This window comes from Pezoporus wallicus, unplaced genomic scaffold, assembly GCF_028554395.1.
Source record: "Pezoporus wallicus isolate ANWC-B61680 ecotype Strahan unplaced genomic scaffold, APGP_CSIRO_Pwel_v1 scaffold_2584, whole genome shotgun sequence".
Taxonomy (NCBI): Eukaryota; Metazoa; Chordata; class Aves; order Psittaciformes; family Psittacidae; genus Pezoporus; species Pezoporus wallicus.
Window position 1 is genome coordinate 9,941,801 of NW_026642851.1, and position 22,923 is coordinate 9,964,723.

At 39.7% G+C, this 22,923-nt stretch overlaps 1 protein-coding gene across 3 annotated transcripts in view; it reads left to right on the forward strand.

Moving 5' to 3' along the window:
• Positions 1-2,459: 2,459 nt before the first annotated feature.
• Positions 2,460-22,923, forward strand: part of MYO3A (myosin IIIA) — a 116,294-nt gene continuing 95,830 nt past the window's right edge. The window contains exons 1-3 of one of the 3 annotated variants that reach the window (XM_057432486.1): positions 2,460-2,629; positions 9,946-10,128; positions 12,971-13,105. In XM_057432486.1, coding sequence (XP_057288469.1) covers positions 9,961-10,128; positions 12,971-13,105 — 303 coding nt within the window. In that variant the 5' untranslated portion in view covers positions 2,460-2,629; positions 9,946-9,960. Of the gene's footprint in view, positions 2,630-4,054; positions 4,238-9,945; positions 10,129-12,107; positions 12,463-12,970; positions 13,106-22,923 lie in introns of those variants that run through there. The other 2 variants (XM_057432489.1, XM_057432488.1) reach the window with 2 other exon arrangements.

The following is a 22,923-nucleotide window of genomic DNA, read 5'->3' on the forward strand; positions in this document are numbered from 1 at the left end:
CCACAAAGTTTCTAATGAAGTTAAGAGCTATTTTGAAAGGCAAGGAGAGAGTCTGAAACCAATCTAACTGCAATCTGTTTAAAAGATAATGTAGTATAAGATGCTGTCTTGTGGCATTAAGCACAACTTAACCTCATACCAGGTATAGCTGGAGATGATCATTATTTATCTTCTACTAGACATTGTCAATAAATAATACTTGTCCTTAATTATTTCAAATTTATTTGGAAGAGAAGGTACATATACCCCCATTCACTCAAGAACTTTTAAAACTTACCTGGAAGGCTTCCTACAGAAAAGCAAAGCAATAAATTTGAGGAAAAAGAGGGGCAAAAGCCATGGCATGTTGATATGGAGAAAGAACGTGAGTGGATAAAAATAAATGGAAAGAAGAAACGTAGCTAGGCTGTGTGACGCTGAATGTCAGGTAATCACTCCACATCTCAGTTTTTCTCCAAAACCAGTGTCTGTTTGACATGTAAATTGTCATTCACTAAGGGCTGCAACTCCCTGTTTGTTTGAACAGTGCCTACCTTTATAGACCTCAAGAGCTGGCAGTGACTTTTACTTGTTTAAACTAGGATCTTTTCTGCAGCAATGGGCTGTTATTACTTACACATCATTCAGGATCATCTGAATGAAACAGATACCAGTTTTGGAGAGTTTCACAGACCACTTAACCTGAACAATTAATTAATGCAGAAGACCAGAGTGTCTACAGCACTTCACTCCAAAAGGACTCAGCTGAGTCACATAATGGATTTTTGCCTTTAAGACCCTTTGACAGAAGAGGGAGTGCTCAAAGGAAATCTTACGCCTTCAGAGCTAAGGGACAGTGACTTTGGCATGCAGGTATCAAGAAGCAGACAAGGCAGGCAGGAGTGGGTCTATTTTAACACAGCACTGCTAGGAGTGGAAGGAGATCTATGACCTAATTACTGAAGTTATTGTCATTTCTGGCTTTAAGATTGTGTCTAAACATTTCTCAGCTCCTTGCTCCAGGCCTCAGATGCATTCCAGCTCTGCCTGGGAGAAGAGGTATGAGGGTCCACCATCCCCTTTTTGTACCTGGGTTTCCACTAGAAGCTTCTAGCCTTTCATCATGGTGCGCTCTGGTCAAGCTTCTGCCTGTAACCTGCCATCCAGCCAGACACACAGCTGAAAGGCAGTGGGTTCTAAGCACTCATAAGCACAACTGAAATCAATGAGAGCCTTGCTCAAGGAGAGGGAAGCTTTGCACAGTGTTGTTCGTGTAGCAATGCAAGCCTAAAAGATATGGATGTTTTTACAACTGAGGCCCTATTCTCCTAGTGCTTCCAATCCCAGTTAGTAAAATGTGATCATAAAACTAGGAAGCTCATTTTGGTTTTTTATGGGGGAGAAGGAATGATTATGAAGGGACAGAATATCCAGCTGAAAGGAGTTAATAAAGCCTATATGGCACCTTAAACTTTTCCTCATGAATTACTATGTGCATAATGCTGCACACAGTCTAGAAATGTTAACAATTTTTATACAGTAAAGAAGCAGTCATTTGATGGAGGGAATTAAGGAGGCCTCTTGTCTGTATTAATATCTGGCTTGTGGTGTTAGCGGTTTAAGGATATATAAGTTTCTATTGATTATTTTCCCACAATGAGGAATTTTATAAGGCTTCTTATCCATGTGATTTATTTGATGCCAGGATTGGGTCAAGCAGCCTTTCCCATCACAGATATATTCTTGTGGGAAGGCTACGAACTACTTGGTCTCTGCACTGATTTCATAAAAGACGTACAACACAGATGGCTCAGAAATAATTCCCCTACTGTCAGACCTATCTGAAAACAAAACCCAGGTTCAAACGTTACAGGGAAAATGGAACAAGATAAACTCAGTGCGTCAGCAGAAGTCTCCAATGGAGGCACACATTCCACGGTGCTGATTAAGTTTGGCTGCTTCTTTGCAGTGGAAGTGCTAAGCATCCTCCAAATAAAACGTAAGAAGAATAATTGAAGCCTGGCTCGTATATTACTTAGCAGCTATAATAGTAAAATCCATCCATTTCCCAACTTTTGAATACTTTGTCTCGCAACTTCCCCCTGCTATCATGTATTATGTTGCGCTGCTGCTTTGTAGCTAGCCCTCTGCAACAGGTACTAACGTGAGCTCTGTGCACGCACCAGGTCTCAATTATTTTTAGCGGCGCAGGTAAGCCTCCCGGGATGCCCGCGGCAGACGGGCGCGGTGTAATCCCCCGACGGGCGGATCGACCCGGGCGCCTGTGGCCGCTCTCCGCACGCGAACAGCATCGGAACTCCCGGTTGGTTGTAGCCTTGCCGGGCTCGGCTGCGCGCTCAGCATCCGCCCGTTCCCGTGCCGTGAAGGGAGGACGGGCCGCCCCGGCGCCCCCTCTGTGCCCTGCCCTGCCCTTCCCTTCCCGGGGCGGACCGAGCCCTCCCGGCTTTGCGGCGTTTGCGGGGGATTAGCGGGGCAAACCGCTCATCCGCCTTTGACCCCGGGGCGGGACTGCGGCCGGGCCAGGGCCGTCCGGCGGAGGAGGGCGAATCCGAGGCACGGCTCCCGGAGGTGTCCGGCCCCAGCCCCCTCGGCAGCGCTGGCTCTGCGAGGACAGGAGGTTTCGCTGCGGGTAATCCCCGTCCCGGGAGGGGTGGGCAGGGTAGGAGCGGGGTGAGTGGTGGCTCCGCCGCTGCTGGGCAACCACGCCTCGCCAAGGGGCTTCGGGGCAACCCGGCCCTCGGAAAACGACGGGCAGGCAGGACGGGTGTGCCGGTGCTTCCCGCTGCAGCCCCTCTGTCGGGCCGGACGCTCCAGGCAGCGGCGGGGCGGGTGGGCGCGGCCGAGTACGCAGCGAGTGGATCCCCTCCCCGGGAGGCGTGTGGAGGGCGCGGGTTGGCACTGCCTTGCCCCTGTCCCCTGGGATCGCTCGTTCAGGTCCCGGGGCGGGTCCTGCTTCTTTCTACTTTTGTTTCTTTTTTTTCCTGTGGGTGAGTTTCGGGGTAAGGAAAGTGAGTATCCGGAGAGGTGCTTGTGGCGGTGACAGCCAGGGTGCTGAGGCTGGCTGCCGGCGCTGTTAGAGCCTGCAGACCGTGGGCCTTAAGGAGAACGTGTGGAATCTTACCGTGCCCAACGGCGTCCCGGGGTGCGTACATAACCCGTAGCTTCTTACCTCCTAATGTTAAGTGCTGGCAAGTTTTCTTCTTGTCTGTAATGCCTTGCTTATCTTCCTGTCGAATTATATATCACCTTCATTTCAAGCCCTGCCAAAGCTCGTTGATACGGCTTCTAAATTAATTTTGAGTTGCCACCCAGCTGCTGTTTGAAGTTCTGAGACATAGGGAGTGAGTGAGATTGCACTGTATTGATTTTTATGGCCTTATAAAATTTTACTTGTTAAAATAGGAAAATTAAGTGATGCTTTAGCTTTGAAAGCTATGTTCTTTGCTAGTATATCGATCTAGTGTGTAGCCATTGAAAAATTATTCTCATCACTTGCAACGCCTCTCTTCTGGTAACCACAAAATGAGCCAGGTATGATTCGGTTCATGGTTTGCTAATGTCAGTTCATTACTTCTGGTGGCACAAGGTCCAAATACAATTTGATAATGAACCATTCCCCCTTCCATTATTAATCTTGCTTTCATAATAGTAATGCCCCTGCATAAGTATTTTCTGTTTAATGACAATTGAAACAAAAATCTTTAGCTCCAATTTGTTTTCAAAATATCAGAGCTTTTAGAATTGGCTACAGTAATTAAATTCATCATTTTGTTCCCATGTTCTTTTTGTAGTCTCTTCCTAGAGCTAAAGGTTGGCTGCAAATATGGGGATGTTGTACTGATGTCATGTTTGAGCTCTGAAGGATTGTAGCCCTTGTGCACAAGATTAGATTGATGCTTACAGCCCTTGCTGATTCTTTAACCTATGGCTTAAAAAAAAAGCCTCTTCTCCAATGGAGTTTCCTGAGAACAGTAAACCTCAGCATACAGTAGGACTTCTACTGTTGCAGGGCATGGAGGGGAATGGAATAAAACCAAAGTGGAACCTCACACTGATGTAGATCTCTTCCAGCAATGGTCTCCTGAAGAGCAAAGAGTGAAGAGCTGGAGCCTCCCATAAGCAAGCTGACCAGTTCAGTTAGCAGCAAGTCAAAATGTCAAGATTAGCTGAATAATAATCAGCAGATGAAATGTCAGTATGGACACCCAATATGTATTTATCAATAGGAGGAGATCAGGTACCAACCCCATACAGTTCTGTTTCTCTACTGTGTGTAGAAGTTTTACAGAGGTCAAGGAGTCCAGAGGCATCAAGTTTCTCTAAAAGCTGTCTTGCTTAGTTGGGAAATTTCTTTTGGATACCAGTCAGCAAAGAGGAAAAGTGTTTTTAGAAACAGAAGAAACAGTCAGTCCTTCAAAGAGTAAACACTTAAAAAGTGCCCTCAAAAATGGACCCATTTTTTCCCTTGAGCAGCCCTAAGGTTAACATATATATTTTGAACTGAGCCCAGGAAATACAGTGTCTGAGGTACAGTTAAATTTATCACCACTTCTTGCTTCCAAATACTTTAAAGTAACAATTTCTTTCTACCATTACATTAATTTAGGGTTCAGTTGTTCGGTTCAAAGTTTGTTTGGCAATGTCATTGCATGGTTCTTGCCTTTTCTGTGCATCATTAGACAGTGTCCAAGTTGCCTGCCAGCTTTCAAGTGATGAGATGTGGCTAGCTAGTTTCCCTGACTGTAGCATGGATCTCATACTAATTTTGTCAGTTGTCAAGGTATAACTTTGTTTCCAGCAATAAGGTAAGTAGACTAGGATTCATTTCACCTAACATGTCTACTCCTGAAGCTGTATAACTAGTTCCCTGTTGTAGTCAATGGAAATTTAGCCAGGGTAGTCATTAGAGTCTGGAGAGCAAGTCTTCTTATGCTAAGGGAGGTGCTAACCAGATCAGGTAAATCAATTTTTGATTGCTTTGGCTGACTAGAATGGGATTATGGTATCTATCTTAGGTTCCAATAGGTATATTGTACACATATCAAGTTAGGTGAATTCCAGGTCTTGTGTCTTTCTTACTTGTATAAGCACACAAGTGGACTGGCTGCTAGAGAAGGTGGTTGATTTTCTTTCTTCATCTGCCATAGCTGGGGCTAAAGAAGGGTTGTTTTTTTCCCTCTGAAAAGTTTCTTGCAGATGGGAAAAACAATTATTCAGTTCTGGGAAAACACTGGGGAATGTACGGAGTGGAAAGTAGTAAGCAAACTGATACACAATCAAAGAGGATAATACAGATAGATACACAGATAATACATAAGTTATGTAATTGTGCAGATTTATATTTTTGTTCACGTTTTAGAGTAAAATTGTACTGCTGAGTGTATTTGGCTTTTGACGGATGAAGTAAAAAAAAAACCCGAAAAACAGTGTTCGTAGCACTTGATTTTAATTAATTGCCAAACTAGATAATCTAGTCACACTGACCTTAGATTTGTCTGTAGTTCCTATTCAGATATAGGTTGTATCATCGAAATCAGAGACCAACTATCTTCTAGAATTAAGTGGGGGTGGTATTATGATTTCCAGTGCAAAACTTATTATTTGAATGATGGATGAGAAAGTATGCTGCCTAAGTGGCTCATTATGGCTACATTTACACTAGGTCAGGATCTGAGCTGCAATTCATGTTCATGGTTGAATAATCAAATTATTTGAACATTTATCCAAAAAGTGCTAGGTATTAGTATGATGAATGGTGTATGTAGCCTCATGCTTTTGGATTGTCTTAAGGATTCCATGCAGCAACCTTTAACTTTCTTATTAAGTTCTTGTCAGTGTGGCATAAACTCTCATGAATTAAGAGGAAATGTGTTGTGGGATTTTATTGTGCTATATTGCATTAAGTATTTCAAGGCCCTACTGTGCTTTGCAATTAGTACCAGACCAAAGAACTTATAAGCCACATATTGTATAAAGGCATCAGGTGGTGAACAAGTGAGGTGAGAAGTTTTTTTTTCCTTTGATATAACAAGCCTCTGCAGTCTCTACATAAACATTGCCTACAATTTCTTTTTTTTTTTTTTTTTTTTTGGGGGGGGGGGGGGCAGGGGGGCGGGGTGGGTTTTTTGGGTTTTGGTTGGTTTGTGTTGGTTTTTATTAGGGTGATTTTTTTTCTGACATCCATTAGGCAGGAGGTTTAAGTTCCAGAATCTGAAAGAGTGCAGGTGTCACCTCTACAGAGGTAACAGACCTAATAGGCAATGTAAACCAGTGTTGCTGGCTCCTGACATCTACCTCCTGTGACACATGTGAAGATGTCTGGCAAATTACAGGGTAAGGTATGTGCAGGTACGTCAGGTTAAACTCAAGTAGTCTTTGAAATGAGAAGGGGGGAGTGGTGTGGACAAATAAAAGAAGTCAAAGATAACATCGGTAGGTGTGTTTTGAACTGAACCAAGGCAGTCTTGATTCTAATTTTCAAGACCAGAAGACTCTGGTATTCAGGAGGCAAGATGCTGATGGGAACCTAAAGGCTGGATTCATTTTAGTCATATATGAATAGGTATCTGCTTTGGTAATTGTGTGGGCTCCCTTTATGGAGAAGGATGAATGACATGAGGCAAGGTACTTCTCTTATCAGCTCGTTATGGAAGAAATAGAAGCTTCAAACTTTGGTGGTATAAAACAACAATAAAAATACTGGATTGATGTGTAATATTCCATGTGAAATTCAGGTTCCATTGTGCTTGCAACCCAGCCTGCAGAACAAAACCTATTGCTTATTCCTTCTTGATTCTATTGTCTGTAATGCTCTATGGCCTTGACCATAAAGCCCTCAAGAGTGTAATTTGTATGTGACCTAGGTTTTGGGTGTGATAAATGAGCTTCACTGACTTGCCTTTGCAGTGATCTGATAGCCCACAGGAGATACACTTTGTTCTTCATGAAGCTGCCCCTTCCCTTCCCCACTCCAAACTAGCTAGATACTGAAAATGATGGATAATGCAGTGATCTACCAGCATTGATGATGACCAGGGCATCTTAGGGACACAGTTTAGTGGTGGACTTGGCAGTGCTAGGTTAATGGTTGGACTTGATGATCTTAAAGATCTTTTCCAACCTAAACATTTCTATCACTGGATATCTCTGCTGTGCAACCTGAGGTCTGCTGCATAGGGTGTGTATGTTTGAGGTGACCTAGGAAGTGAGAAGTCATATAGGGGCTGGTTTCTAATAATTATAATCCAGTTTGTTCTTATAACTAACATCAGATCCCCCTATTAGAGGAAGAAAACCACCCTACCACATTGGTTTGTTGTCTTGGAACTACAAAACTATTATTTTCTAGCCTCAAATACCCTGAGTTTAATCATTCTATCATAGTCCATTTTGATCTCTTAAATTTACTGGACAATGTGCTCTGTGGTTTAAACTTTATTTCATGAGCTCAGTACGAAATATAACAAACAAGCACAACAAACAGGGGCTCAATCCCCTTTTGTCCAGATTGATTTAGCACAAGTTCACTTATTCAACATTCACGTTATCAGGCTTCATAACTTATAACCCATAACTCTTCATCTGTGCATCTAGGAGAAAAACTGTGGGGGGGTGAGGGGGTGGAAGAAGACAGTTACCAAGCTGAGAACAGAAGTGCTTATCTTTTCCTCCTTCATCACAGTGTAGGTGTCCCCTGTATCCCACGGGGAAGCAGGAAAGCCTCAGCATTCCAGCTGCTGCTGGATCCACTTCAGAAGCTTTGGGTAAGCTGATGTGTTATGCTTTCAAGCTTGGAGGTTTGGCCTACATCATTTCCCTAAGTTAGCAAATTCCAAGGAGACTGCTGGACAAAAGATAATGGCTGTAGGACGTAGTGATTTGGAGGTGGTCACGGTGCATATTGGCCCTTTAGCTCTTTCTGGCCACCTATCCTGCCTACCTGGTGTTCTGGCTTTGACCTCATGGTGCCTCTCCCAGCATGCATCAGGCCTTAGCAGCAGCCGGGTTTGACAAAATCTGAGCAGAAGCTGTGTGAACTGTCACACTGAGAACACCAGAAGTATTTCAGAGGGTTTTTATAGAAGTTCAAGGGTACGTTCCCAGTTCAGAAGTTTGGATCAAGCTGTAAGTTGTTGGGTTTTTTAAGGAAAATTCTAATGGTGAGGGGTATGATAAATTACCCAGTTGTTTGGGCATCCAGACGTATTGCAGAGACAGTCCAATTTATTGCTGATATATGAGGTTAAATCAGTATCAGCTTTCTCGGCTTCACTGAGATGTAATAAAGCGTTATTCATCACCCAGAACAGAACACTTGAAATCATTCCATTTCATATATTTTTAATAACATAGGTGGAAGCTAAACAATTTATCTGCAGGGGCTTGTTCTTAAACGTGGTGGAAGTGAGGAAATGCGATGTTCAGTATGACTTACTCAAGTTACGATTTTGAAGCTGTAAATTCAAAGACAAAGGATTAGTGTGAATAAATTCTTTCTGAAATGGCACTCTTAAATTATTGAACTAAGCATGACAGCTATTGAATGCATTGTTTTTAAGTATGTGGTGACTTTTCTTAAGAGAAGATGATGTGCAACTGGTGTGATTTGCAGAGGAAAATGCAAGTACATGTGACAGTGTCTCTAGTACGTTCTCTGATACCCAAATAGCACTTACAGGATCATGTTTTCTAAACCCTTTTACACTTCTCCTTGTACCGGTCTCAACAGACAAATAAGCAACTGATTCTGGGAGTCAATGAATTTCAGCTGTGTTCTTTTAATGTATAGGAAGTTAACAAAGCCTGGGGAGCTGTCTGAAGCTTCAGGTTATGATGTCCATTGTTTTTTGTTAGAATGTTCTTGCTATAAACCTCTGTGCACAGGGGTGGGCCTTTGCTTAAGGGTATATTTGGAGATTCAGGGTATCAGTTCCCTGTTTGGCTCTGGCACAGGCTGGTCTTTGCATGCCTGCATCTTATGTACTCATCTTTGAAGAGGAGGAGATGAGTCTTCCTTTCTTTATCTTCTGCCTATCTCCTGTCGTAACCTACCTGGGTCAAAGGCTGTTACTGTGTACTCTTGTAATGTGGGGCATAGAAGACCCTAGATTTTGATGGAAAGCTACATAATCTGTAGAAAATAATTTCTGTGTAGACAGACCCTGATAGGATTTGCATGTCTCAGAGTCACAGAGCTGGATGGAACCACCAAAGGTCATCTAGTCCACCCTTCCTGCTCAAACAGGGTCTCATTTCTTATGAAGGAGCTCTCTGTGGTTTTTTTTTCATCCCCCAAGAACACTAGTTATAGATTGAGTATCCAGTAAAACTTAAACAAATAGCTAACCTCAATTCTAAAAACTAAAGCTCAGGTAGAGAAATGTTGAAATTCCATCATTGTTGAATCCCACAAAGCAACGTTTTGGGATTATGAATCCTAATTCCTTTATCATCCTTAATGTGCTTATTATTTTGTGTAGTCCCAGTTATGAAGTCCCTCATAGCAAGAATTTCTATATATGTATAAAGTAATTTAAAAAACAAAAAAAAAAAAAAAAAAAACCCACGAAAAACCAGAAAGCAAAACAGAATTTTGAGCAAAACAGTATTTGAGAATAGGCAAAAAAAAAAAAAAAAAGAGTTCTCCCCAAAATGTTGTAACTCATTTGTGTTCATTTTCTGGTGAAGAGAATGCTTTGCCTGGAAGTGGTAAAGCTCCCATGAGGTGGAAAGGTAATGCCTTAGGAAGAGGCTGCAGTCAGTGTCCTGGCTGAATTGTACTTATATGAATCCCAGGGAGTGCTGGACATTATGCTTTCAGTGCACAGTACATGCAAAACCACTTCTAGTGTTTGAGACTGGAATATGTATTTCTGTTAGCATTTGTAAGAAAACAATTGCTATTAACCAGTTGTTGAGTGAACATTAACATTTCTTCCTTCCTAGGAGCCATCATTTGAGATGCTTCCATTGACTGGGAAAACAATCATATTTGATAGTTTTCCTGATCCTTCAGATACCTGGGAAATAATTGAGACTATTGGCAAAGGAACATATGGAAAAGTTTTCAAGGTGTTAAATAAGAAAAATGGCAGCAAAGCAGCAGTCAAAATTTTGGATCCTGTTCACGTAAGCTACTTAAATTACTTGTTTTGTTCTTCTTTAATTGTAAGTGAATTTCTGTGGTCTTTTTTTTTTTCGGTTTGTTTCTTTCTTTTTAAATCTTGATAAATCTTTGCATTGGAAGTGATCGTGAAATAAACTTCTTCAACCTGCTAAGTATCAGGCTATGTATCAATGCATTTTTTGAACCATACGTGATCTTGGAAGTGGTTGCATGTGGTAGAATTTAGAAATATACCTAAAGTTTGTTGCTTTTGCTTTTGATTACCTCGAATTTGTCTTTTAATTCCAGAAGCAGATCTGATTATTTTTAGTACCAGGAGTCCTAGCTGCTTCTATTTTTACTGGTGCTCCCATTCTTTTTTTATTTGCACACTAGCCAGTAAAAAAGTTACATACTTCTAAGTGCATTAGATGTACCTGGAAGCTTCTATTTTGACTACATGCTTTTGACTACGTGCTGTGAATGCTATTTTAAAAATAAAATAACATACTATATGGTTTTGGTTCTGTGCTTTCATAATGTGCCAGATTACATGGATATCACAGAGGGATCCATCTTTTCAAATGGAAAATACAAAGGAAATAGCACCTACACACAAAGCAACAGGTGATTGGGAGGTGGAAATATGTTGTAGAGTATGTTTTTGTTCTCAGTAACTGACATTTGTTGGATGGTAGATAAGTGCTCAAAGAGAAAGGAAGAACATCAGCCTGGTTTCTAAAGGCATATCCCACTGGTGCTGCATGTGGTTTGGGAGTTTCCTTGAGAACAGTGACCTGTGAAACATGCACAAAAAACTGCTCTGTTTCAAGTGGCCCCTTTGAGCTCATCATTTGCACTTCCAATACAGGGTTGTGAGGCATGTGCTTCCATTGCACAGTCTCTGGGCAGGGAGGGAAGAGCATGCCATGCTGTATGAAATGCTGCAGGTCTGGAGATGCACAGCCACACAGGGCTCTGTCTACCCCTGCATATCACATAGTGTCAGACTGGGATCTCATGGCCCGTAAGTCCATGAAATGAGTTTGTGATAGCATAGCGTCTTGCATTTTCTTTGCTGTATTTCTTGGTCATCTGATTTTTATGTCAGCATGCTTTTGAAGCAACAAAAGGAGACATCTCTACAATATGTACCTCTCCCAAAGTAATCATGATTTGCAGCCAAGTGATAAGGATCTTGATTAATTCAAGTGCATTGGAAACTATTTTTGACTCTGTTGCTTTCAGTAAATAAGGTTCATGTGCTTACAATGAATAGGCAGGACTTTTAGTTGGTGTCCATCCAAATGCTTGTATGGCAGGAAGTGCTTTTGCTTTCATTGTTTCACAGTTGTTCAGGAGTGATTCTTAAGTGGCAACTGGCTATGGGAGAGAGGGATTACTGAAGGCATTGTGGATGCAGTCGAAGTTGTGTGCACTTTGGAGGCCATAGGAAAAGGATAAAGGATGATGACAGGAATAAAGAAGAGGTAGTAAATCTGATACTAGAGGAAAGAAATAGATTAAGTAGGAGAAAAGGGAATAGAATGTAAAGAACACAGAAGAAATACAATGGATAAATATGCAACATAAGAAAATGAAGGAGAGAAAATGTGTAACTGGTAAAACCAGATTCCTTATTTGAATGAAAAAATGGAAGTCAGTAATGCAGTCAACATCACACTGCAAGGCTTGAATCTTTTATCTGAATATATTGTTTTTATTCTAAGAATAGTATTCTTCTTTCCCCCCCTCTTATTTACAGGATGTGTAGGGTAGCTTCTGAGTCTTCATGTTACTGTTAAAATGGCAATCCTGTATTAGAAATAGGGTGAAAGCAGTAAACTAGTTCTTTTTGTTTAAACTGAAAGTATTATTAATGGCTGCAGAGGGAGCCATTGCAATGAAGAAAAAGATACTTTCTATGTTTTCTTTACATTTCAGTTCTTTTTTCTTTGAAGAGGGTTTCAGAATTCTGCCACCTGAGAGGTAGACTGAAGAAAATAAGCAGAAGAAATGTGTTTTATTTCACTTGATTTAACTGATATTTCCACATTAAACTGGGAAAGTATTTGATCGTGGGTGATGTGAGATTGAAATAAGCACTTCATGTTGAATCCTTTAGAGCTCTTGGATTCTTTGTGTTGAATAACAGCTCAGCTTTTTGAAACAAACAGGAAAGCAAAGGTGTTGAAATGAGAAAATATAAAGATGGAACTGAGAATGCTCTTAGTCTTGTTCTTAGGACTATTAAGTAAATACCATTGTACTTTAGGGCTTTTAACCAAATCATCCTATGTCTAAGTTCACATGAAAATATTCCCTGTAGCATCTCTACAAGAGGAACTCTTATGCAGGTAAATATGTTAAACTCAACCAAATATTTAAAGTTTTCTTCTTTCATAAAATACAGAGGAATATTTTTCTTTTTAATAGCACAGAATGAGTATTCTATTAATTTCATTCTCTCTATTTTCATTTCTCCTTATAATAGTAAAAATATCATAAAATTGACTACCCCTCAGGAGACACAAACCCATATTAAATCACAGTAGGACAGGGGGCTAATTCTCTTCCAATTTCCCTAAGGCAGTCAGGGCTATTGTATGTTTTGTGTGTAGATTTTTGGCTTTTGACTTTCTGGGGTTTGGGGTTTTTTTTGTTTGTTTTTTTTTTTTGTTTTGGTGGGGTTTGGGATTGTCTGTATTTTTTTTGCTTTAAAATCTGCAAATTCATGTTTGGTTTTTTTTCCTTGCTGTATTCCAAACTCTGTTTGAATAGACAGAAGTGTTATGTGTTGGGTTTTTAAAATGGATACCATTATTTATTTATTAACCTCTGTGTATTTCTCATTTGTGACACTAGGATATTGATGAAGAAATTGAAGCAGAGTACAACATTTTGAAAGCTCTCTCTGATCATCCCAATGTAGTCAAATTCTATGGCATGTACTATAAAAAAGATGTGAAGAATGGAGACCAGCTTTGGCTAGTTCTTGAGGTAAACAAGTTGGAAAAATAAGAGTTTTCTTCCAGTTGGCATTCTTATGTTGAGTATAAACTCAATAGTGGTTGCATGTGAAATGGTAAATGCTGCTGTTCAGTCTCTACAGTGTCCTGAATTAATGGTCTGCTCAGAGTTCAGCATTCTTATTTTGGTATTATACTGATAGTGCTGTGGCTTCAGAATTAGGATATAAATTCTGATACAGCTTCATAGAACTTGCTGCATAAAATCTTTCTTTGGTGAAAGTCTTGTCATGGGAATCTTTCTCTAACAGTATTTCTTTAAATATGACTAAGATAGGGCATAAAAGTTAAAGAAAGTTATGGTGATTTTTTTTCCTAAATAAAATGACAGAAATTAATCAATTGAATTGCTTTTTTTTTTTAATATAAGTAAATGCACAAATAGGTAAGTCAGTAAAAAAAGGCTACTGCCCAGATACTGCTGAATGCAGCAGGATTTCCACAAATGGAGTCAGTGCAAGGTAACGCCTGTGATTTGGGTGTTTCAGTCTTTAGTTTTGACTAGTCTGGGAGCAAAGAGCTTGATTGTTACAGTTTTTATAGATCCACTATAACCTATTTTGCAAAAACTGCCTCGTCTCCCCAGAGGAAAAAGAAGAATGTCTCTGAAAGGAATAGTGTGCCTTTCATAACAATCAAAGCTGTTGCTGATGTTTGATCGGTGTTTGATAAGGTTGAGATTGGAGAATTGATAGTATTTTATGATTTGTCAGGTAAGTGAATACAAATCTCCTGCCACATATCTCAGTGATATAATATTATCTAATCATGGAAAGCTCTAAAAATACTGAAGTTCTAAAAGCTTTTCCAAATTCTTCTAACTTGCATTGGGAAGATGTTTTTAAGAATAGTTTGCCTTGGAAATAATAAATTATTAGGCTAGACTGACATCAAAAGATGTCAGCTCTTTGTGCAGTGAGCATCTTTGAAGATCTAGCTTCTGTTGTGTCTGCTGGGCAGTTGAAACTTCATCTGTGAAACTTCTGGCCTGTAAAGGATGGATGCCAAACTGCCAGGATGGAGCAGACTCTGAGGAAACAGTGAAGTGTTTATATTTTAGTTTTTATATTTCACATGGATTTATTTTCTTAATGTGAAAACCACAAACCTACATCCAGAGTATAACTTTTATATTTATTCTTTGTATGCCAATCTCTACATGTGCAACTGCTAGTATGAGCGTGTGGAATAGTCCTGGATGCTTTTTGTCACTGCACATGTAGATCCATGAATACAATGGATTTCAGTTGGGGTGTGTGTGTAGACATCCAGAAGTAGAAAAATAAATTCCAGTGGTGATTTTGGTGAAGCTTTCCCTTTAGTAAAAGTATCTGTGAAAGAAAACTGTTGTGGAAAAGATTCCTCTATTAAAGTGTCACCTTCCTTTCAGCTTGTATGCACCTTTATAGAGGCATTGCAGTTTCTTTTTCACAATGGTTTTGTAGGTGTCCTAGAGTTGATAAGAATGAAAATATCATAATCATCTCTATTCTGTCTTGTTGCTTTGGGTTGTTTTTTTTTTGGTTTTTCTGGTTTTAGGGTTTTTTAAAAATTTGTGTCTAAATTCATAGAGGTGGTGATTAGTCTTTGCTTTAGATTACAGAGAACTCTGTTTCCATTGCTTTGTTTTTGTTTTGTTTTAATTTAATTTATCATAAAAGAGCATTTTCACTTCAGAACTGTTGTGTTCTCCGAAGAAGGAAATCCGGTCTTGAAATTTAGATTTGTTGAGTTTGATATCAAGGAGGAAAACTTTCTCATCTCCTTCTCTCAATAAAGTTATCAACTGTTCAAAGTAACAGTACTTGACTTTCACTTCAGTAATCCCCCCTCTCCATAGGCTGCACTCAGATTGCTGAACATCTGCTCCTGTGCTGATGCTGTTCTAATCACATTTGTAATGAAGAATATTGTGGAGGGAGGATGTTTGCCATGTATATTAAGCTTTGTCACATGTGTCCAGAGCTGCAAGCAGAAGAAACTGGCCTATTGAGTTTGCATTGAAATCACTTGAGTATGTACTTGGGGTGAATCAACTTCGCAGTTTCATGTCAGCAGACATGACCAGCATGATGACACAGCTAAGGCAGCATGTGCTGTAGACCATTTCTTTTTGCTCTGGATGTTAGTTCAGAAGGGAATAGATCTCAGATAACTGGAAATCAGCTGATGAGGATGGAACAGAGAGATAAAACATTAGGCCCTACACATGAGCCTGTGGGTCAAAGGCAGGTAGGAGAACAAGTGGCACAGCCCTTGCCCAAGATCTGGTGCAAATAACAAACTAGTCAAGGCAGTGTGAAGGCTGAAAATACCACAGCAAGGTAAACGGTAGGTATTACGCAGCTTTTACTTGCTACTGTAAGCCAGAGACCAAGAATCATAATGCAACATATTTCTATAGTTCATTTCCTACACAGATAATGTAGACCTTTCAGAAGCATTTTAGTCCATTTTTTAAAGACAAAATTATGCATGCCATATATGAGATGGATTTTGGTTTGTGAGCCACATAAGTAAGCTCAGTATATTTTTATAGGAAATAGAAGGAACAGGCATTATTTTACAGGGGAAAAAAAAAAATTGCGTTAATGAGTTAAACCTTAGCTTGGTATTAAAAAAAAAATATGGTTTGAATAGAGCAGCTTCCCACCCAAAAATACAGGTTTGTAACATCAAAGCATTTTGTAGAAACCCCTCATTTCTGGAGAGGTGGAGGGAATTGCCAAGAAGTCACAGAAATGCATCCCTTTGTGCTGAATGTCAAGCAGACTGACAAAATATTCTTTTTAGGTGGTTTTGGTCTCCTAGTGTGTACATGACCATTTTGAGAACATTTACAGTGCCCTGCAGAGTTAGACCAGTGGTCTGTGTCGCACAGTATTTTGTCTCCTGTGGTGGCACTAGAAGATGCTATTTAGGAAGAGTCTGTCCAGTTTTATTCAGTCAATTTCCCTCATGCTCTCCAGCAACCATGACTGTTGTATTAAGGATGTCCCAGACTATTCTGTTACTGTCCATTTATGGACACACTAAACTTGATGCTACTGCCATGCCATACAGTCTTATTTTAGAGCATGGAAGTTTAATTTTTGTGTCATTATTATATCCTTATTTCTATATATAATATTCCATATAGTAGAATATAATGTTTTCAACATTAGGAAAACATTTCCAAATCTAAATATTTTTCAGTGTGTGGCAATAAATATAGAATCCTGTTCATTTGAGAGGGAAGAATATGTTACAGTTACCAGTAGACTGCTAGCTCTGTTTTCTGATCAGCTCTAAAGTACCTTCACAAATGGTATTTCAGTAGCCGGTGCAATCTGTACAGGCATTGGTTATGCCCAGTCTTGACTGGAATGAACCTGATTCATCTTTGTTCTCATGCAGAAACCTTTTCTTGTTGTAGGGTAACCTTCATCAGAGAAACCACGTGAAACTGTAGAATAGCTTGTGACTTGAATCTGCTTTTCTGAAGTGGCACGTTAGCCTTCCCATTCCCTCAACCTTTTAACATGGGAAAATAAATGCATTAAATAATAATTTATTTTAATTAAAATAAATAACTTAGTTTTAATTATTTGTTTTAATTAGTTTAATGCATTGGTAGCTTGTATCATTCTACATTGTTGCAGGCAAAGTGGTGTACTTTGATTTTGATCTCCTGAGTGTTTCTTGATATTAATTGAACCTGCTAACCAGACATTGAGAACTCAAAAGAATTGCAGAAAGATTATAATAAAGAATTATGGTGATCCGGTTGGCAGCTGTGTTTGCTGATTTAAAATTTGCCTAAAGTGGTTCAAATTTGTTACTTTCCTTTGATCTTTCAAAGTTAACATCAAGAGGAAAAATTTTGAACTTAGGAATATCTAAATTCTCTTTTTAAATCTTTGGGAAGCTTCTATTTGTGTTACATTTTCTTCAGAAAGGACAAAATCTTTGAACCCAGTAAACAGAAGGGTTTGAATTAAACGGAACACAAAAAAGTTTAGTGAATCAATCCACCTGGTACTCTCTTCAGAAACATAGACAAAGTACAGACCCGTGGTATGGATTCCATTTAATCGGAGTGAGGACAGTGTAGCAATTGTGTAGACCCATATGGAAAACTGGGGTAGACCCATATGGAAAAAAAAGATTAAAGTGCCAACCTGCTGTACCAGGGTAATGGTAGCCCATTGCTACTGGATTAATTCCAGTGACTTGGCTGGCCCAGGAAAGCTTGCACATCTAGCCAAAATGCTTAAAATCATAGGAACTGAGAAAGAACCTGTCTAACAGAAAATGTTGTTCTGTGATGGACGCATGGTAGAAACCAGTGTAGTTCCCACTCAGTTACCAGTTATAGGGGCTGTTGCAGTTGACCCATGAGTCACATATAATGTGTATGTAACAAGCTGAGACCCTCTGATATAATTCCTTTCTGGTTTTATGCAGATCCTTTAGAAGAATTACATTTTTGAATTTGCCCAGAGATAGAGAGCTCAGCACAATGTATAGACCATCAATTACTCCTTTCCAATCCTAAAAGTGAGCCTTCCTAGCAAGAGCTTACATCAAAGCTTTAAGCCAGATACAACAAATGGATTTGGAAATGGAGAGCCAAGAAGGTAACAGAAGTCAGTGGTGATCTCAAGCAGCTGCAAGCATTTGTCACTGCAGGGGTAGCAGGGGAGAGTTATTAAGGAGGATTTGAAGGAGGATAGTGCTGTGGTTTTCTGTTTGTTTTGGCCGCTCCTTCAAAGCAGAAAAGAAAACATGTTATGCCTACAGTTACCTAGTAATGGATGCCAGCACTCAGTTAATTGAGGATAGGAGTAGATCTGTTGCTGCCTAAGGAAAGGCTGCTGTGGGACTCAACAGTAAAAGGAACTAGCTCATGCTTGATGAGATTGAGAAGGGGCAGCCAGCATGAGGGTTCAGGGGAAGAGTGGCATGGTCAGAGGTGGCTGGTTAGTGCTAAGAACTCACTAAGGCCAAGAGAAGATGATGTTGCAGTAAATCCTGGGTAAAATGAAGAATGCTGAACAATACATCTGCACTGCTGCATCTGGTCTGGAGTGAGTCTGCTGTGCTGTTGCACTGTGGTATCTGCTGTTTGGAGAGAGAAGTTTAGCATAGCGGATGCTTCCAGATGTTTGCAAATGCTGACTCTGGTCACAAAGAGAGCCCTAGAATTCATGAAGTATGTATAAATTTTCCTCACAGAATCATAAATGAACAGTGGCAGCATAATTTACATATGTGTTAGATAAAGAAAAAATAGTGTAATTAATGCCCAAATCTAGTGTGGCTAATAGTCTTGGATTCTTTACTGACCTACTCTACATGGAAGAGTTTCTGATCACGTTGCCTTTTCCACATCACATGTAATTCTAACATATGGTGAAACTCACTGAAGTGCATCTTTCTTGTTTAAAGAACAACAACAACAAAAAATAAATTTCTCTGCTCTGTTACATGCTATTCTATCTATGAAGTATATTTATCTAAAGAAATACAAAAAATACCACTCTCAGCAGGTCCAGTTGCCTTGAGAAATGGAGATTTATCTTTTTTTTTTTTTTGCTGGGAGCTGATATACTAACACTGCAATCCTAAGTTGCAGCATAGTTTGCTACAAAAGAGAAGAAACCACTGTCCAATATTCTAGGTATCGATATTTTTCTTTTTTAAAGAAGAAGGCTAAAATGGTCAGAAACACAATATGGATTTCCAGGATCAGGACAACAATGTATTAATGAAATTCAGGTCCTTTTCTTACCTCCACATGCATTAAGAAAGGCAGAGGCACATCACCCAGATATTTCACTGCTATTCTGTAGCTTAATGTGGATGAAGCTTCAGCTGTTTGAGAGCTGGGTGATGTAAAACTCCAGAACTGGGTGATGTAAAACATGAAGAGAGACAAGAAATTGGAAAAAAAACCACCACCCTTCCCTGCCTAACAAAACCCAAACCGAAAAGAGATCCTTTTTGCAGTAGGCAACAATATATTTACTTCTGACTCATTAATTTTGATGTTATGAGCCCTATAAGGAGACTGGCAAGTTCTCTGTGTTATATAAATAGATCAGTATTTTTAAAAACTTTGTATCTTGATAATCTTTCTTGACCAGGCTATCAATGCCTTCACCTCATTCCTATATCCCAGTCTAAAGGGCAAAGAATCCTGTAACATGTATGAGGCAGGAGATGCTTATGGTTCTTGCGGTCAGAATGTGCTGTCACTCACGTATGGCCAACACAGTGAGGCTCTGCATCTGGGCACAGACTGCTGCTTCAGAGTGCTGTTTGTGCCAGTGCAGGCTAGGCACAGAAAAGAAAAGCTCAGAGCAAGGCAGGTAGTTCTGTCCTTGTCTTTTCCTGCGCTTTCCAGTGCCATGATGAATCCTGATGGCTGTAAAACATTTTTCTCTCCATTAGCTTGGTCTCTCTTCTTTCGCAGCTAATGGTATTGTCACTGTTCACAGCACCTCTTGGTGTGTGGAAGAGGGAGAGAGGAACTGCTGTCAGTGTTGCAAAGCAGGTGGTGCTTGTTCTTGATGTGGAAACACATTTGGCTGAAAATATCTGCAGCCTCACAGCTTTCGGGAAGGCTCAGAGCCTGGGTGGAAGCTGATCATACAATATCCTTTTTTGGATGTTGCATGGTGGGAGTGGGAGTGACTTAGACTAGCATATCTGAAGTTTAGCAGGCAATTTCATGTCATCAAAGCTGTTGGGACTTCAGTTGTTGAAGTCCATTCAAGTGAAGGTTTTGTCTTTAAAAAATAATACAATTATAAGGAATGGGTAAGAGTGTGGAAACTGGTGTTTTTCTTATTGCTGGGACAGTTTTGGCAAGAGTGGGAAAAAACAAATTCAGTGATACGCATTTTTGTGCAAGGCCTCCCTGAGTAACAAGCAATTGCTGGAGTGAGCCCCACAGGATCTGTGGGAATGCCTAGAAGCAGGACCTGGTAGTCTCATTTTTGCTTTCAAAGAGATAAGCCTATCCGAGATAAACTAGAGACACTACTATATCAGTTACTTCTCTTTCACATGAAATAGAAGACCTTGTGGTATGTACAAATGAATAATTTACTTAGGATTTTCCTTTGGCATGTTTACAGTCATAGAAGCATAGAATCAACTAGGTTGGAAAAGACCTTTAAGATCACCAAGTCCAACCATTCCTCCAGGACTGCCAAGATCACCACTGAAGCACATCACTGAGGGGTGCTTTTGTAAGATACAGCAGCTAATATATGCAGATACTTTTCCATCTAAGGGAATAAAGGCAAGTTTGTGGAGTTTAAAAAAGCCTTTGGTTGGAAGTTGATCTGTATAATAGAATATATGATAACAGCTATAATAAGAAAGAATATATGCATCTTTTTTTGGTGTGGAAGATTTAGTCTAAAACAATAATCTTTCAGGAAATAAGCATGGTGGAAAATAACTCATCCATTTGGAGTTTACAGCGGGTGGGGTGGGGGAAGTGAGTTGTCATTTGTCTAAATGTTATCAGGTATTTCAAAATGACACATATAGAAAAAAAAATTAAACTATTGAAAATTGCTTTTTTCATATTTCTCAACATGGATCATTTTTCAGTAATGTCTTTGGTTATAATTGCTCCATTCAGACTAACTCTGAATATTTTGATCCATTACAAGTCTGAATTATCCTTCATTTCTCCATTTCTAATGTATCCCTCTTTGCTTCCCAATTATAGCAATTTTTCACTCTTGAATTATATCCTATTTTCTCAAGATCAAAGTTGTGTGGCTACAGCTATCATTTCATGCTTCAAAGTTTTAGTAAAAACTCGTAATTTTTGTAATAATGAGCATTTCGTGTTACACTGTTGTTTCCACAGTCTGCATCTTTTAAACATGCAGTGAGCATACATTATGGCCCACCTTGCTGGAGAATACTGCACATACAAAAAGCTAGTTCTGTGTAAACTAACAGGTTTTGCCACTGTGGAGTAAAGCAAAAGCCCAGAAAAAAAAAAAAACAACAAACAAACAGAGTTTTACCATTCCACCATGTATTCCACATTGAATAGCATGTGAATACTATGCTCTCACATTCTAATATTTAACATCATTTCATTTTTTATACATTTTTGATCACAGTTTTACTAAAGATGTGAAGTTACTGAAAACACAGGAAACCCACCATCAAATCCAAACCCTACATTTGTATAGCTTTTGGTGAAATTCCAGATTATCAGACCTTCTTTAGCTCTAGTGAGGAATGGCATCAATCATCTTAAGAGTGCTTTGGCTAAGGCTTGTCTCTTTATGCTTCAGACATCTGAGGTTTAAACGCTTAAATTCGAGTGTGATAGACAATATAATTTTGCTGTGTTAGTTCTCAGTTTACAGGTTGGGTCCCTTTATACAGGGAGTGACTGGAGCAAATGGATATGTCTGTAGTGTAGAAAGGTCTCATCCTTGTCTTTTGTTGTCCAGAGAGGGCTGGAGTTGACAGATTATAGAAGAAGAATGGTGTAGCAAGGAACAAGGAGCCAGGACCTGCAGGAAGTAGCTAGGTGTCAGTGGTGACAAAAAGAAAAGCTTCCTGGGCTCCAGAAAGGATGTCAGCATTTATTGCAGTTCAGAGCTGCTGACTTTGGTGAAACCAAACCCTGGAAGCAAGGAACTGCCTTGCATACCGAGCAGAAAGAGCTTGGTTTACAGAGCACTCTAATTTCAGTCCTGTCTGATCTAGTCTCTCAGTTAATCATTCCAGTAGTTTATTTAAAAAGATCCCAGGTCTTTTGAATTTAGCATCTTTTTGGTTCTTACAAAATTCTCTTTAAGAATGTTTTGGAATGATCTTCAGGACACTTGTTGCTGTGATAGGGTCCCATGACAGTTACGGAATTGTGGTGTCTCCTTTTGTAGTCACCAGAGAGAGGCAGGCAACTCCTAGAGCAGTTAAGCTGACCTCTCCTGCACGCTTCTGGAAGAAGAATTGCGTTTTGGCTGAGTGTGTTTCAGCTTCACTCCTTTTCTAAAAGGAGCCTTTCAACAAGCCTCATTGTTTGGATCAGCCACTCTTTCAAACTCAATAGAGAAGATTTCTATGGCAGTAATTTAAATTACAGTGAATTGCACTAAATTATTGTCTTTATGCAGGAACAGAGACATAAAATGAATTATGTGTAGTGTGGACATGGCAGTACTTGGAACTATTGTCTCGACCCCAAATCATATAGAAATGATGCTACAAAGGAGGAAGCTGCTTTGAAACTTTTCTTAATTGGTGAAGAGTGAACAAAAGCAACGTGATTCTGAGCAAGCAGTAAAATCTGTGAAGTGCTCACTCACCACAGGCTGCCTTATTTGCTTACAAGATTCTGTGTGTTTTCCAGAGCCTCAGCTAAGCTTGCAGCAGTCAGTAGAAATACTTCCGTTAACATTACTGATCCTTAACTTAGGCCCTGGTTTTTCTCCTTTGCCAAGTGAATGGTTTTGCACTATAAATGTTTTTTTTACCACTGTTCCTTGTGTATAATAAAATGATGAATTTCACTGTTTTCAGTATCAAAATGTTCTGTCTTGATAACCTGCCTCTTGCATTTGCTCAGAAAGTTCTGGGCTCATAACTGACTAGTGCCTTTCAGTTTTGTAGTTAGGTTAGTCGTGATTTTGCACAGTGATCCTTTAATTTATTTCTTTTTTTTTAAATAAATTTAAACCCAGTGTTACACCGTTGTCAGGCTGCAAAGCTGTAGTTGAAACTCCTTCAGAAGCTGAAGCTTCTTCAGATTTTCTATTGTAA